Raw genomic sequence first — 17,849 nt, 5'->3', positions numbered from 1 at the left:
ATAATTTTAGTAAAGATAAAACTTAAAATTTTGAAATGCTTAATTACTTATATGTATTTATTTACAAAATAATTTTTTGAATTCATTAAGCAGCATGATTGGCCGAAATAATACTGTAAACTATACAATAACCAAATTGGTGAAGACACTTGTGGTTGAGAGGACTCGAACTTGAGATCTCTCAATCCTCACATAAATGAGAAGACAATCAAACCGCACATGATTTACTTAAAAAATAAAAATTTTAAATTATATCTAATCAATTAATAAATTGTGATTTTTTAATTAACCATCATTAATGGTATTTTAGAACATTTTAAATTTCAATAAGAGTGATATAAGAAATCTCATTATTCTCTCCTATTTCCATATTTATATATAGTATAGATAGATATAGATATACAGATTGTTGAAAATTTTGTATAATATATTTAGCATGGCAGCAAAAACAAATATTTTAGAAATTTATTTATTTTCTTGATTTTCTTTTTCAAAAAAAAAAAAAAAAAATTAGGGCTTGATTTTCTAAAAACATACTTTGTAACTTGGAGTTAGTGATTACTAACAATCACCACGTAGATTTTCAAAAAATGAGACATGGGGCGCCACTACCACCGCATACTGAAAAAAAAACCATACCAGCAAAGCAAAACCTCTACCGTCCGCAATGGGAATCAATCTTGCCAAAAACAAATGAATAATGGCTAGAATATCAATGCCAACAAAATTCCATTTCAGGTCTACCATTCCAAGAGAAACCAAATGCAATGCCCACCAATATCTCTCCCCCATCAAACAATTCGCAATTTCCCTTCCAAGCTCTTCAAAACAAAACCATATTCTTTCAGAAGCATTTCATCAAACACACTGTAGGCAATGTCAATGGCAATATGGGTTTCAAGACTCAAGAGTTTAAGAATTGCCTCCATATTACTAGTTTTGTGCAATTTGGTTGTGGTTACGATTGGTGGGATTTTGTTATTTATTGTAATTCCTGGCTGTGATCGCAATTTAATTACCTTGCCTATTCTAGCGGTTTCTTTGGCCGCTGTCCTTAGAATCTTTGCGATGTTTCGGTCAGGGATTGCCCAAGAAGCCGTTGCCAAAACTATTCAGGATTCTCTATCTGAGAGCGCTGTTTTTGACTCAGTTATTCGCCTCACTAGACGGGTATGCGCAATTTTTTCTTCTATAGCTTTTGATATTTTGTTTGCATGGTTTGTTGGGAGAAAAATTGAGACTTTAAATGAAAAAAGGGAATTTAGAAAGTTTGAATCCTTGTTTTGGTATTGATAGTAATTATTTGTGCTACGAAGTCTTTGAACAAGGTAAGGGATCTTAGGTGTAACAAATTGGAGTTGTTATGTTATAACATGTGTGATGATATTGTAAGCTAGACCAAGAATGACTTGAATTGACTCTTCCAAAGTAATTGTTTTTTGGTTGACAAGTAAAAACTAAAGCCTTATCTGGTGAATTTATCTGGATTTTTGGTTCCCTTGTTTGGTGTGAATGAAAATGTATATATTAAACCAATTCAGTTTTCTGAACATAATAATTTTCGATTTTGTAAATGCTAAAGTTGAACTTTCATTTTGTAGAAACATATATAGGGATAGAGGGTTTTTGAGACATTGTCTTGTAAGTGATTGTGTAGTCTGTGCTAATGATATTCACATGCTAATTGTAATTCCCATGGGAAATCGAATTTGGAACCTTAATCTAAGGTCAGGGATTTGGGCCTTTTTTATGATATAAATGGTATGTGCTAATTAGAAATGCTAATTGTATCTCTTAAGGTGTTTTTCTTAGCTTCCTTGTGGGTTTATGCGTTAATGGCTTTTTAGTGGAGTGTCCTTGAGAGTTTGGGTCATTACGGGGTGCTACTTTGTTAGTCTTCTTTCTTGCTCTTTTGCATTTTTTATTTGTTATTTTTGTTATACTAGAAGGATATTTTATTCTCCCCATTTCGCTTTTCTTCTTTCATTTTTTTTTTTTGTTAAAAAGAAACTCCAAAAGGTGATAAAAATAAGGAATAAGGAACTGTTGAAGGAAATAAGGAATCCTGAAACCAAGGGTCTTATCTGAGGCAAGATTAAGGGCCTCAGGCTTTGGAGAGGTTTAATGTCCTTGTTAAAGCTTCATAAGTGGGTTTAGATAAAGAGAGGTTGAAATATAATTGGATCCCTAAATTATGTTCAAATTAACACTTAAGTCCTTTTACATTTGTGAAATAATTATGAGCTCTCTAACTTATGCTTCGTCTCACTATCGTGTCCTTTCATCCAGAAAATGTGCTTTTTTCTGGCCAAAAATTGAGCATATTCTGTCCAAAAAGTATGTTTAACTAATAGTAAAAAGCTCAATTTTTGGACGAAATTGCCTAATAATGAGATGGAACCATAGATTAGGAACGTCATAGTTATTTCTCAAACATAGAGGGATATAAGTGGCAATTCGAATTAGGGACCAGTCATATTCCCCAATGAAGAGATATGTTAGAGCCAAAAGTTATAGGCTAGCTGGCTGAAGAAAAATAATTTACCATATTGTATATGGTCAATCTAGGAAATTGAGTTAAAAATTGAAGTCAAACTTACTCTAATGCATAGTGTACGATATGCAAAGTACTCTCTTCGTTCTAAAATATAAGTCGTTTTTTTGTGATTATTTTATCCCAAAATATAAGTTGTTTCGAGTATTTTAAGGAGTAATAAATTATGTTTTTCCAATGTTACCCTTATTATATTAGAGATAATAAATATCTTCACAAGTTACCTTTAGTTTTGATATAAAGGGTAGTTTGGTCAAATTACCCTTGGTTTTGTTGTAATTTAGAAGAATTAATTGTTCCTTTAATTTCTGTGCAAAAACCTTAAATATATTTTGGGACAAAGGGAGTAAAAGGCTAATGTTTGTTAAGAACATATTTTGTGAGTTTTGTCCTAACTTCTTACTGTTGGGATAGTGTGAAATATAACTAGGGAACCTGCTTGCAGGCTTTTTGATGCTATAAATTTTGATTCAATTCTTTAATATAGTGTGGCTGCTTTGATGATGTGCTTCAGTTTAAAATTGATGTTTTTTTCTTACTGAACAGATGAGGTATAAAACATGGCTTTGGTGGAGCCGATTCGCAATGGTAATTACTTTGCTGCAAATTATCGGTGCAATTTACCTTGTGTTCAATGTGGCTAAATATGTTTCTCATGATGGAACATCAAATGAATGTCTCTTAGGTAAAATGGGTTCATTTTCATCCTCATAATTGTTTTCATTTTCATTTTTGATTGTTTGTCTAAAAACTTGTGTAAAATTTCTTGTTGTGAATAATTAATATGCTAGATTTACATGATCTTCATTATCATTGTCACTGCAAGCTAACGTTTAAGCTATTTTTATGGGGTTGATGGGTGAAAACTATAAATGACAACTTCGGTTGACATTTTTCTTCAAAAAGGGAAAGAAGAAAGGACCATATATACAATCATCCTTAAACTATATTTTAATATGAAATTGCCTTTTCATTTTTCTTATATTTATTTATTCTTTTGTCAAATAAGACATGTTCCTAACACTTTCTGAAAACATAAAAATTTAATGCTGAACATCAGCCACTAGGATGATGAAATGGCAGCAATTTTTTTTTCCAATTCTCTTGTTCAAAATACCCATTTTTTGGACTTATTAGTAGAAAAGGATTTTGACCTATGAGAAATTCTCTATTGCAATGAACTTTATTTGGGATATCCTCTTTTTTCTTTTTAACCATTGAAGTACTGCACCAAATATGAGTATGTTCATGAAGCATTTCCCTTCCCTTTAGCAGGAAACCATACTTGCTTCAATCATTTATTATGGGCTTAATATATTTTTTACTCCAAACATTGGGGCCTCTTGCAATTGCATCCTACTTTCTTTATAGTATTATGTCCCAATTTGACAACTTAGTTTCAGTTGTACACTACAGTTAAAATGAATAATAATAATAATAATAATAATAATAATAATAATAATTTATTATTTTTAAAATAAAATAATTAATTTTAACCTTTTTTTTCCAATTTCTCTGCTTTATCTCTCTTACATCTCTCTTCTCCACCTCTGTTTCCTCTAGCAACTTTTCCAACTAACAGTTCCTCCCTCCGTTCTCCACCACCTTCCATGCTAACTTATCATATCCATCTCCATTTTTCTGTCTCCGCTTTGCCGCCTCTTGTTTCTCTATCGACTTTCTTTCCCTACTGCCACCAGCATCACAATCACAACCACCACCAACACTGCACAACCACCTTAGACAAAACCTCAAGATCTTACAGCCTCCATCTTTTCTCACCAAACACTATCCCTTTTGGCGGCTTTTCAAATCTTCCCGAACTTCCAAATTGATCTGGCAGTATGCTGGATCATTTTGCTGAAAAGTTCATGTGGTATTTTGATGAAGGAAATGGCTCTGTTTCAAAATTGAAGGTTGGCCATAAGAGAGGTTTGGCGTGCTAGGGAGAGGGTTGAGAAGAAGGGTTTGGTTATCTAATGGGGTTGCGTGAGAGAGAGAGAGAGAGAGAGAGAGAGAGTAGATGGAACTGAAAAATAATTACTTTATTCCTAAAAAAGTTATTATCTTTTTTTCTAATTTGACCATAGAGTATAAAAGCAACTAACTTGTTGAATTGGGGCGCGATAGTAAAAACAGAGGGAAGGATGCAATTCTAACAGGCCCCAAACTTTGGGGCAAAAAAATCCATGAGGCTGTTATGTGACTTAGATCTGTTTCAAATGTCACATTGGTTTCTCCCTTTCCACAAAGTAAACAGTACAAAGCATGCCTAACAATGTCTTTGTTCATCTTATATTGCCATCGTTTTAGTAGGTGTGCTTTATTTGTTGTAACTTCTGTTAGCTTTAAGAATTAAGTTCTACTTCTAGTTCATGTTCATTAGGGTCAAGTGAGGTGCCATCATTTTTTAACAGTTTGATTTTTCTCAAGGTCAACATTTTATATCTTTACCTGAGCCTAGAGAAATTTGTGGTATTCCTTAGTTCTAATTTTATGCTTGATTGCTACTCTATCTTGAGTAGTTGATAGATGCCAACTTTGAATATGTGTATAGAGGTTGATTAAGTTTTTGTTACAGTGACTTATTTGATATGTTCCTATACCATTTTCTATTAAGATATAGCATAAAGTGCGTCATAATGCTCTTTCCAATGATAATGATGGGTTTGCTATCTTTGGGATAGACTTGGAAGGAAAAGACTTAACTTCTGGATGTTGACATTGAAAGATGGTGGAAATTCTCAAAAATGAATATATATCAAACAAAACTTATACTCTTCATCCCATGACTGATATTTTTGGGTTGGAATTCAACTAAATTAATGAATATGCATTCAACCATGTCCTACTATTGATCAAGTTGAAAGAATACATTTTTCTCATTCATGTGAATATTTGTTAATTTTTTATATCCTGTGAAAAAAACTTAACAGTTCTCTCCAAAATGTTTGTGATGTAGGGATGGCTTCATATGGTAACCACTGGAAGCGAAAACTTTTGATTTTGTTTCTTATCATGGTTTGTTCTCTTCCGTTGGTGCAATGTTTTGCTGGATTTGATGTCTTAAGATGGAGATCTTTCTATTCAACCCAAGATGATGTGTGGAAAGCTCACTACCATGAGGTGTTTGATCATGGAATTCGTGAGGCTTTATGTTGTTTGGGACGTGTTGAGTACTTGTAGGTTTTAGTGCATTGACTTAATCTGCTGGATTTGAACTTTTATTAACTTTCTGATTGTTTCTCTATTTCCTTTAGGAGAGTTTCTAAGGAAGATGAAGTATATTCTGTAGCAAGATTATTGGGTGATCTTGTTGCTTATCGTGCATCGGGAACTGGACATTTGGAACTCCTGGCAGGTTTGTTTGGATAGCTAAATATATATTATAGGTCATTAGATCTTCTCTTTTGTTGGTTTAAAAATGTTCTTCTCCTTTCCTTTCCTTTTTAATTTTTTTTTTTTAATTGTGCTGTTACATGGGAGTCTTTGGATTGAGCAAAATTCACATATCAATAAATCGAAGGATATCGTTAGTTTGTTGTAGGTCAAGGTTGTGTTTTTGGGTTCTATTCGGGCTTAAGCTTCTGGTTTGAATAGAAAGAGTGAATCCAACATCAGTAGACCCTTTGGTGTGAGTTCAAACCTTAGAGTCTATATGGGTAAATTATCGAATCTGCTAGATTAGATACTTCACCATGGCAATATAGCAAATTTGGCTTGTATCTAATTTCATATTTGGGCATTTTTGTATTCATTTACATCATTTACATGCTTGATTTTGGCTGTGTGTGTCATTTCTATTATTTTATTTTGTCGTTAGAGTTGGTAATTTGACACAATTTTGTAGAAAATTTCTTATAATTTATATTTTACAAAGACCTTTACAACGGCTTAGGTCTTTGATAGATGCTTCAAAGTCCAGGTGTAAGGATATTCTAAATGCTACGTGAACCTTACTTCTTAAACAAGCAAATTGTGCTTGTTGATGAAGCCTATACAGGGTGATCAGATGTTTCAAGGATGGATTGTCCAACATCTCTTGTGCGAGTAAACTGGTAGCCTAAGCTTTTTGATGGTCTGGGTTTGGGTTTCTTCACTGTTTTGGGCCTTTGAGACCATTGCTTATTTGTTGATCAGTTAGATTTCTTTAAGAGCTAGAACCACATGTTATTGTTATTTAGGAGGAGTGAATCTCATATTGGTCATATAAGAGCTGTAATAGATAGTTGATATTGTTGTGGACCTTTCTTTATGGCATATCCTTGTATGACCATTATGAAGTGAATAAAAGCACGTATTGTCTAAATTTTCCATTACATTATCTTTTTAGGGCTAGCTTTGTTGCAGATGCGTAGCGAATCACCTAAATCTTATGATGGAGCTGCGGAGGCACCTCTGGGATTGATTCAGGAGGCCTTTACTTTTCATAAATTTGCAGAAGCTGCATATACAGTATGGCAATATAACCATATTAATCTTAATTAAAAATTTTCTTTTATTCATCTATTTGGAGTTTATTATTATATATTTAATGGCAGTTGCTGCATGGTTCAGGGTCCATTACTTGATTTTGGAAGACACAATATCTTTTTTCCTTGTGCATGGCTCTATAGGCAAGGGTTTTTAACCCCATGGACTCGTAACAGGTTATATATCCATCAAATATCCTGCTTGATGTGCATATATAAAATATAATGTCAGTCTTTTAATATATAAATTTCAGGACCTTTAATGGTTAGATGTTTCATTCATCAAAATATTCATTATCTGCAAATATATATATATATATATATATATATATTTGTACTTTTACAGGCAATCAAAAAAAATCTGAAAACCTGAAAAATCAAATCGAAACTAAAAAACCAAACTTGTGATCTTGGTTTAATCTTACTTTTATATATTAGAAAAGTTAGTAGTTTGGTTAGCTGTCCAGAAATGTATATATATATATATATATATTGTTACAATATTTAATTAAATTATTATTTTAAGAAAGTAGGTAAGGTACCCTGATTAGGCATATCATTATTGTGATGCTCATTCCTATTTATTGTTTTGTTGTTTTATTACGTAGTTGATTTGTGGAATCTTATATTGTTTGGGTGAAATTCTTTTTGCAATGCATGTAGAATTTTGAGAAAAGCCCTTTTGCAAACATAGTTCAAGAAATGGGTCAAATTGTGAAGTCTAATATTAAATAGTCTAAGAAGTTTGAATAGCCTGCCCATGGTCTAGAGCCTCTTCTTCTAGCTAATGTATTGTAATACTTGTAATTAATTAATGATTTTAGCTTCATCTGAAGGGTCTACAAAATCCAGCCTCAAAACTATTGGTTAAAAATCTAAAAATTGGTTTATCTGTCATGCCTCAAATATGGGCACGACTGGCATTACACTGAGGATGGAAAGAAGTCTTAGCCTTACATCTATAGTAAAGAAGAAATCTTCCTTGGTGCTATGCCAAGGTACTGATCTTGTATTCCCATTATAACCAAAAAAACAATGAATTAACCATGTTTCTGGTTAATAGCGTTCATCAGTTAGATTTCAGTTTTATATTTTGTGAATTGGTGGTATTATTTTGGTTTAGAGAAGTACCTCGCTCAGTTAATCAAACTATGAACACCCTTATCTATCTGCAGGGAGAGAGAGAGAGGGTACAAGGGATCCCAACAAGGCTCTCTACTCTGTGGCAGTCGAGTATCTTAGAAGGTGGAAGTGGCATCTATTGACAAAAAGTTGAGAGGAGAGATTGAATGATTTAGACACCCAGGTAATTTGAAATTGTGGTAGATAAGAAAGCAAGGGGAAGCATAAGGTGATATTTTAAATCAAGTGCAGTGGAGAAGACAAGTTTATATAACTGACTTAAATTAGTTTGGAATTGAGACTTAGTTGAGTGGAATTGAATTAAGAAAGAGCCACAATTATGCAAGATAAATGGTGCCATATATTAGGATCATTACTCCCATTACTTCTTCTGAGGTTTTCCTTTTTCAAAATAACTTTTTCTTATATGAACTTTGATGCTTGTAGAGCCTAACAGAACAGGCCCAGTTTGACTTGAGCAGGTCTGGTTGAGTTCCACCTAAATTATCAGTCAGGGACATGCACTTTTTGGTGGCTATTGAACAATGAGTATTTTACTGCCTGATCCTGATTGGGTTATTTATTTAATTTTCAACAATTTGGTTGGATGACTTTCAACCACAAGACCTGGTTATGCCTTCTTGGTGTTTGTCAAATCTATACAAGGACAAGAAAACTAGAATTTTGTCTAAGTTGGATTTTTATATTAAGAACTTTCGTTTAGAGATAATGAATCTCTATCTCTTGCTTCCATATGCTTCTATTCCTCTCGCATGCATAACAAGTAGATTTTTTTTAATTATTATTATTATTTTTTTTTGGTAAATAGATGGGATAACTGAGTATTAGGTCAAATAGTATTGTATCAATAAGTTGCACTTTGCATAGTGAATGTATTACATTATTAAACATGTTCCTTTAAACAATCTATTCCAGAATAAAAGTTGTATTCTGGAGAATAAAAGCAATGGTAAGTTGATCCCACACATAGCAACATATGCATATAGTTACACTTCTCTGGGTGTATATATTTATGATGTTTGCTCATCTTCTACCATGATATAAGAATCCTCTTTTATGTCTCCAGGCGGCCCATACTTACAGGGGATAACTGGTTACGAGGTCATGCTGCAGCCTTCTTAAAATATGTCAAGTTGCCATCAGAAGCACTTCGAAAAGGTCGTGTATGTCAGGTAACTAAAAATATAAGGGTGTAATGAATCATGCTAGGTTAGGATTGTTATGGACTTTTTGAATTACTTAAGGGGAAAAGGCGTTAGGCTAAAAATTTTAGACAACAATAAAGGCACTATCTCATCAGTTAGTAGAAATGTAGAAGCAAATGGGAACTAAATCCAATCCATGGTGTATTTACTCGTGGAGATTTCAATTTTTTTCAGAAAAATGTCCAACAAATAGATATTTGTTAGAAAATGGCTGTCGCAGCCAAAGGGGGGGCATATATATTACAAAATCAGAATTTCATTTTTTCCAATTTTAAATATGTTGTGGAACTACAAATTTTATGGTGCACTTTACTTTAAAGACAATGGATACCAGTTCTGCAATTTCCAATTTATATCTATGGAAAAACACAATAATGTTTATCAGTTTGGAATTTAGATAGTCCTTTCTAAATTCAAAAAGAACTGGGGTAAGTATGCTGTTGAAACAGTAATTTGGAACTCTTCACTGCTCATACTTGCAGCTTGTATGTCCTTTCTTATTTGAATGTGTGATCATCAAAATTTGCATATTTCTAAGTGATTCCTCATTCTAATTCCAGGAGAAGTGTGAAGCAGCATATTTTGTTGTTGTTCTACACCATCTGAGATCTGTACTGATTGTTGTACGTGGAACTGAGACCCCTGAAGACCTTATAACCGATGGCTTAGGCAAGGAGTGCCTCCTTTCTACAGAGGACTTGGATGGGTTGATAAAGCATGTTTTCTCTCTCTCTCTTTCTCTCTGTTATTTCTATCTATTTATGTATCTATCTATTATTTATACTGGTTCACCCACACAATAATTGTTAACAAAGCAGGCATTTCACTATAGTAACATGACATCGCAAACTAGATTAGTCAAAGCGCAATTTATTCTCAAGGTGATAACATAGTGTCAAGGATTAGTAGGTCTTGTGTTCTAATTTTACTAGGTGGGTGGTGAGAGAAGTTATGGCAAGATGAGAGCTAGCTCGTGTAGCTGATATACAAATTTAATTGCCATAAAACAAAAGGATTTTCTCTTTCAATTGATCAATGAATCTTTGTTTCTTTTTTTCTTTTCAATGTCCCTGTAGCTTTTATTTGGTAGAAAATTTACCTACGTCATTATTTTTGTGGGACTAGATTTTAAATAATGGGAACCTCAATAGTGCGTTGCCCATTTCCTAATGGAATTTTGGTCCACTATTATGTTTTTCTGTTTCTCAACAACTGATTCTCCAATCTCTCTGTAAATAGTAGACAAACTTGAGAAATGGACATTATTTTATAAAATGTACCTTCAGGTTCTTAGTCACTTTATACCCTGCATATTTTATTAATTTTTTTGAACTTTCATTTTATTAAATTGTTGTTTATTGTTGATTTCAGTAATGATCTTAAGAGCTTTACTGTAGTAACGGACAACTCAAACTGATTCAGTTTCATTCAAGGAAATCTAGAACACTTTTCCATTTCTTGTTCTGTTATTTAAAAACATGTTTGGAATTATCCATATAATAAAAACATAGTGAATAATGAATTTTTGTTTTGTTGCTTATATTCAATGTCCTTATTTTATTATTAATAAATGATAAAGAAAGATGATTTGTTTTGTGTGGATTTCTCATAGGTTTGTGTGTCAAGCTGGATGCTTCTGTATATAATACACGCACAACTAGAACTGAATGTTTGCATCACTATTATCAAAAACAGCTGGCACGTATGCTTCTTTAAGTGGTATCTTCTAAAAGCTTGGTGCTAGCCTAAATTTTTCTTTATGCTTGTGTGCAGTAGCAGCAGCCATATTCACCCTAATGTGAAGCAAAATGTGGAATTATCTTTCCCACACTATGGGCACTATGGTATAGTTGAAGCAGCACGGGATCTTTATATGCAAATTGAAGGAAATCTAGGAGATCAAGGTGCCTCCCCAACTCATTCCCCTTTTACTTCCTTTCCTTTTTCTCCTTTGCATTTCTTTGTAGGACCGAGTACCCTGCAAACAGAAGTTCCCTACTTACTATTGGTCCTAATAAGAATAAGTTTTAATGTAGTCTTCTAAGGTTTTCATGAGTCCTGTTTTGAACTCCCAATGCTTCATAAGCAAATGTTTGACGAGAAATTTTCTAAAAATGTTAGAATGCACAAATGAACTACTAATACAGTTAGTGGAGTTAAAACAGAAACATGAGCTCATGACCTTTTACATTCGGTTTGACACTGATAATGTTAATGCTTCATTTGTCCTTGTCAATTGTTGCTTTATAAATATTTTTTTAATGTTTATAGTAGATGCAGAAGCTAAATCAAATGGCTTCCTTTCCTCATTGCTGGGAGCTGGATGCGAGTGTGATGGATATAACTTGTACGTAGTTGGGCATTCCCTTGGAGGTGCTATTGCTACTTTGTTAGGACTGAGAGTATGTTTTCTTGCACCAATGTGATTGTCCCTATAGGTTAGAAAAATATATATTGTTTTCCTGGTTATTGGGTGAATAATGGGGTTTTGTTGACCCTTGAATCATAATTGCCTCTATCATGTTCACAAGCACAACTAAATTCTGATTTATTCCATGATTGAGAAATAAATTGGCCTGCTTAGGTCCTGTCAATTTTTTGGAAAATATTTTCCGCATTTTTTAATCCTTGGTGTATACTCACATACAGCAGAAAAATAAATGGTAACTCTAAAATGATTTCCTTGCCAAAGGGGAAGAAAATGAAAGTGATTTGCTTTTGGGATGCTTTTGAACTCTCCTAAATTAATTGAAGATGAACCTACAAAATAACTATGGGGACATACCCACATGTTGACCAGCTCTCGCTGAAAAAGCTGTGTGTAATTCTCTCTTCCCCTAAATACAACGGAAAATAATTCATTTTCTCATTATATGTTCTCTCCAGAATAATTTTTACAAGCAATAAATTTTCCATTAAACTATAGGAGAATGAGTTCTACTTGAATCTAAACTTTATTTTATATCTTGTTTGGCATACTGGAATTTCATAAAAATTTTTGTAATTCATTTACAAATCTACACTTGCTGTAAATGAAAATTCAGTTGGAATTCTATTGAATTGGTCATACTTGAATCAAATTCTAGCCAAATAAAATAGAATTCGCAAATGAATTCTCAAATTAATAACGGTACAATCTACTAAGATCTATTGAAAATTGACATGAATATTCAAATATATGAAAGAACTGGTACCATACTAAGTTGTCCACACATTGCCCCCCAGTACTTAAATGTTTCGGTTGGAGTAAAAGAACATATTTAGGTTGGTTTGGTATTATGTTTGAAACTGATTTTGAAAACTCTATTTCAAATGATTTTGAGACAAAAAATTTTGGATTGTTATTTAACTGTTTGTTAACTTTTATGACCAGTATATGTGAATTTCAACTTAAAAATACATTTTAGATGACCTCCAACTAACATTTTCAACAAATTTTTTTCCCAACAGCAGTTGAAACATCAATGCCAAACACATTCTTACTGGTTCATTTTTGTGTACACAGTTATATAGACGATACCCAAATTTACGTGTTTATGCATATGGGCCACTTCCGTGTGTGGATTCAGTCATAGCAAATGCTTGTTCAGAATTTGTTACAAGGTAATTTTCAATGGCATTCATGCTACTGCAAGTTTGAAGGCAAGTTCTCTCTTTATTTTTTTGTCATTTATTTCTGTTTTGTTATAAGTGTTTGAGCTTCCTGCAGCATTGTACACGACAATGAATTTTCTACACGCCTTTCAGTTGGGTCAATTCTACGGCTTCGAGCAGCTGCAATTATGGCACTTTCAGAAGATTCCAAAACTGATTCGGCCTTAATTTTTAGACTTGCTTGTCGCTTTCTCTATGTCGGCAAGTTCCAAAGAGATGGGATTGAGGAGAAAGATTCATCAAAACTAGCTTCTCCAGCCAATGCAGTAGAAGATCTAAATGAAGTTTATAGAGGTCTGTCTTACAATTTTACTTGCTATAATGATTAACATGATTTTAAAGAATTAGCTGCAATATCATCTGATGCATAAAACTATACAACTGATAATCTTTAACAACACTACCACAAATCTGTGGCGTCACCATTAACATATTGTTAACATTTGGCAACTCCAATTAAATGCTTTGATGAATATGCATTGGTTAATCAATATTTTTGACATTTTATTGTCAGAGGATGTTAAATTAATATTGTTAAATCCATATTCTTATGGTGACTAAAGGTAAATATATTGTGCACTTGAAATGCAAGATACAAAATGTTTTTCATGATAATAGAATAGTGGCTATTTTACTCAGAGATTCTTTGATATAAATGAATTCCATAAAATTTTATGGAATTCATTTACAAATCTAAATTTTCTTGTTGTTACAAATGAAAAGTCATTTGGAATTCTATATTCTTAATTCTATGGACATACTTGATTAAATACTACCAAAATTAATAGAATTTGCAATGAAGCTATATATTTAAGATGAATTATATGATTGATCCAAACACGGAAAACTTTTCAAATGATTTTTTGAAATGAAATCAATGAATTCTATATAAATTTATTCCGAACACTATGTTATGATTTTTTTTTTTTTTTCTCACTGCAGGAAGCAATAAACTGGACAATCGGAAAGAATCAGATACAAATAATGTTAACGACATAGACAATGGAACTTTTGAAAATCCTTTCCACAGTGAAGGTTCAGATGCAAATACATTGGAGAATCCAGTATCTCAGTTTCTGGGAACTGTTCCCGGAAGTTTAAACAGATCAGCTGAAGACCCACCTGAGATGTTTCTAGCTGGCCTTGTGATACACTTAGTACCAGGGCAAAGAAATATAAGTATGCCTTTGTGGAAGAGATGGAGAATACAACGTTATCATTGTTATTTAGCAAATAGGGAAGACTTCAAAGATATTATTGTGTCACCAAATATGTTCATTGATCATCTCCCTTGGAGGTGCAACCGCTTGTCCTTTTTTTTTTTTTTTGCTTTTTTAGAAATTAGTGCATTACTTTTACTAATTGGTATTTTTCTTTTCAGATGTCACTATGCCATGCAAAAGGTATTAGAAGCTCAAAATAACAAAGGTCTTGATGAAGCTCAGATGGTGTAAGCTATGTTCATCACAGTCTATTCTAAGTTGCAGTAGATCTCTTTTGGTCTCTGGTATCCGTCACATATACCATTCTGAAACGAAGCTGAATGCATCCATAGGTAATTAATCCATAAAAGGAAATCGAATATACATCCATAAGTTGTGGTTATGTGCATCTATGGCCTCCGACCCAGTGTTTTGATCATCCCTACTTTATCGACTGCAACTTCTGTATTTATTATCGCTTGTATAATGCAGAATTCATTTAGTTCATCCTATTAGCTCAACTTGTCCGCAGGGCTTGAAAAGGAAAAATTGTACAGTTGATTTTTTTTTTTTAAAATGCTCTAGTTTCTAACTTTAAGCAATTGTAACCATCCAATTGGAGAATGACTGATTCTTCACTGTAATCTTCATCATGTATTTTCCTTTGTATAATTTTGGATTTGAAATACAATAAAACTTATATCATCTTTGTATAAGTTTAAACTTTCATTGATCTTTAATATGGTATCAAAGCATGGTTTTCAAATAGATTAAATTGTGAAATTCATGTAGATGCACATTCAAAGATGCATCTCATAATATAACTTGCATGCATTTCCTATTTTACAAATAATTTTAAAAAAATTAACTATTTTAGTTAAATTTGCATGTATTTCTTTCTATTATTGATTTTTTGCACCGATCAAGATTAATTAACTATCTAATGTCGGTTAATATTCATTCAAAATGACTAAACTTAGTAAATGTTCATATTTTCAATTTTTAAAGTGATTATCAATTATAAATAATGGCGTTGGAAATAAATAGTAATTGATAAAAAAAAAATAAAGTTATTTTTAACCGTAACATTAAATATTATGATATAGATATTAAAATATGATTATTTACTAAGCTAGTAGTTGCAATTATTTAATGTGTCCGAAGGACTTCAATATTCCAATTTGCAAGAAGTGAATAATGAGATACAATTTGAAAAATCAAACCATTCTTTAAAGAGTGAAATGCTAATAAAATCCATAGACTATAGTTGACTATAGTTGACCCTTCAAAGCAGGAAACATCTGCACTTCTAGACACTAATAAAATCCAAACCGACCATTGAAATTTTAGTTTTAGAGTTGTTTCTTTCAATTTTCAATTCAGGACATGACTCTTTAGATGTGTTCTTTATGTACTGAAATATTGTTAGTTGGCAGTCGGCTGAAAGTTTCCAAATTTAAGAAATTTGGTTCTTGCGTTTTCAATGTTCATACTCTGTTTACGGGCTGTTAAATTAAGTTTATGATCCCATGTCTGGACATGTCAAATCAAAAAGAGTGGCGATTTACTTTTTTTTTCTTCGTCCATCGATTCAGCCAAATAAAAAAAGAGAGAGAGAGAGAAAAAAGGCAAGAGATTGTTGAAGATGAAGGAGCAGAGTTTGAACGCCAACAATGAACAAGATCAGTAGTGATGATGAAGATGGATAAGAAGAGAAAACTTTTATTGGAATTGAATTTAATTTATTCAGAACTCTGTTATGAAAATATGAAACACATAAATTTCAAGTCCTTCGTATTGCTGTTTTGCAACCAAGAATGGGACAAAAGGCGTGTCACGTCTTGTTAGACTATATTTATGTCTACCAGAAACCACTGTTGGATTCAAAAAAGCAATACTGTGTTTGGTCAATGCTAAGTCGTCGCTTACAGTTCACATAATTCTTCTTGCCTTAGATTAATCCGTCGCTTCCAAAATATAAATCATTTTAGACCGATTATTTTATACTAAAATATAAGTTATTTTGAGTATTTTAAAAAATAATAAATAATTTTTTTTAATTTTATCATTATTTATATTAGGATTATGGTCGACAATAGCTTAATAAATAGCTGTTAACATTTTGACTGGTCAAAACGCTAACTGCTATTTTTTATAGTATTTGATAATATAGTGTTTGAACTAACTTTTAAAGGTGTTAAAGTAGTGTTATGAAAAGTTAACCAATGTAACATTTAGCTTTTAGCGTTTTATAAAATACTACTGAAACAGCTAATAGTTAAATGCTATTCAAACAGATAACAGCTATCAAAACATCTAATTTTACCAAACAGACCCTATATACAATAACCGCCTTATCTTCAAAGACAACTCTTAGTTTAGAAATAAAAAATAATTTAATCAAATTACTCTTAATTTTATTGTAAATTAAGAGAATTAATTATTTCTTCATTCTCCATACGAAAATCTTAAATCACTTACAATTTGAGACAGAAAAGAGTAACTGTTATCACATGTTTTATATTTAAGTCGAACGCTGGCTAATTTGTGTGTGAATTAGATAACCAATAATGCAGCTTTTCTGTACAAGGAGAATTCATGTGTTTCAAGATTTTGCCGGTTGGTGTTCATACTCATAAATTTACAATTGACAGAGTTCCATGATCTTTTTGGTGTACTATGTTGTTTACATCTGGTTGTTAGCCCCTATTTACCAAAATGGAAATTTTTTTTTTTTAAATGTACATTCTCTTGCAGCAAATACTAATAAATTACTAATATTATTTTTATTCATCCAATTATTACCTCACTCCATTTCCACATTTATGTATATTAGTTTTCTCGAATGTGTATTACACGTTGTTTGTATTCATTGATTTTTACATATTTAGTAAATATAATTTAATTATATTACTTTTTGCTAAAGTCTATGAGTATATAATTAATTTATGATTGTCTTTTGTGGAGAAAAAAAAAAATCTTTCAACGTGTGATTAGTTTGCTTATGTAACGTGCTATATCATAATTTCATATTATATATTTCTAATGAGTTTTATTTTCTATTTTATATCAAATAATAAATCTTATAATACATTTCTTAATAAATAATAATAAATCAAATTTATTTTTATACAATAAATTACTTGTAGGAAATGATATAATTATAACCAATCAAGTGAAAGATTTATTAAAAAAAAAAACTAAACGTATTATATTCTTACCATATTTAATATATACGTTATTCATTTTCCATTAAATTATAACATTTATATACGATATAATATGTATATACTACTATATTTAATATATTATATACCATATTATATTACGTTACCATATAATATGTGTATATGATCATTATATTACCATATAATATGTATATACTACCATATTTAATATATATATTATACTCTTATTTAATATTATGTTATATAGTTTTAGTTGAAAACAAGTAATATTATTTTATTATATATATAACTTTTATAATATATAATAAAACGATTTATATTTTGATATTAAGCGAGTAATTATTATTTTAATTTCCAGACAATATATCAATTATGAGCACATTGCGTGTAATGCCACCGCCTCACGCCGAACGGCGGAAGGCAATGAAACG

The 17,849-nt window shown here is 31.7% G+C and overlaps 1 protein-coding gene across 3 annotated transcripts; it reads left to right on the top strand.

Annotated features, from left to right (window-relative positions):
• Positions 1 to 576: 576 nt before the first annotated feature.
• LOC105629296 (lipase class 3 family protein) lies at positions 577 to 14,946 on the top strand. Of its 3 annotated transcripts, none has more exons than XM_020677481.3 (14): positions 577 to 1,170; positions 3,101 to 3,239; positions 5,517 to 5,736; positions 5,815 to 5,915; positions 6,888 to 7,009; positions 7,112 to 7,203; positions 9,236 to 9,341; positions 9,935 to 10,089; positions 11,148 to 11,278; positions 11,649 to 11,776; positions 12,880 to 12,977; positions 13,084 to 13,322; positions 13,971 to 14,325; positions 14,410 to 14,946. In XM_020677481.3, the coding sequence occupies exons 1-14, from the start codon at positions 877 to 879 to the stop codon at positions 14,480 to 14,482; spliced, it is 2,253 nt and encodes a 750-aa protein (XP_020533140.1). In that variant the 5' UTR covers positions 577 to 876; the 3' UTR covers positions 14,483 to 14,946. The 3 variants fall into 3 exon arrangements, with proteins under 3 accessions (XP_020533140.1, XP_020533139.1, XP_020533141.1); XM_020677480.3 differs by having other exon boundaries at positions 578 to 1,170; positions 11,646 to 11,776; XM_020677482.3 differs by having other exon boundaries at positions 1,030 to 1,170; positions 3,101 to 3,142; positions 11,646 to 11,776.
• Positions 14,947 to 17,849: the final 2,903 nt, after the last annotated feature.

Source organism: Jatropha curcas, chromosome 1 (assembly GCF_041381405.1).
Source record: "Jatropha curcas cultivar XTBG-Jc1 chromosome 1, XTBG_Jcur_1.0, whole genome shotgun sequence".
Taxonomy (NCBI): Eukaryota; Viridiplantae; Streptophyta; class Magnoliopsida; order Malpighiales; family Euphorbiaceae; genus Jatropha; species Jatropha curcas.
Note: the sequence above shows the minus strand (reverse complement) of the source record. Positions and strands in the feature narration are given on the sequence as shown.

Coding starts and splice junctions, on each gene's coding strand:
- LOC105629296 (XM_020677480.3), top strand. CDS start 877: ATGTCAATGGCAATATGGGTTTCAAGACTCAAGAGTTTAAGAATTGCC. Junction 11,777..12,879: donor CTACTTTGTTAGGACTGAGA/GTATGTTTTCTT, acceptor TTGTGTACACAG/TTATATAGACGATACCCAAA. Junction 12,978..13,083: donor TGTTCAGAATTTGTTACAAG/GTAATTTTCAAT, acceptor AGCTTCCTGCAG/CATTGTACACGACAATGAAT.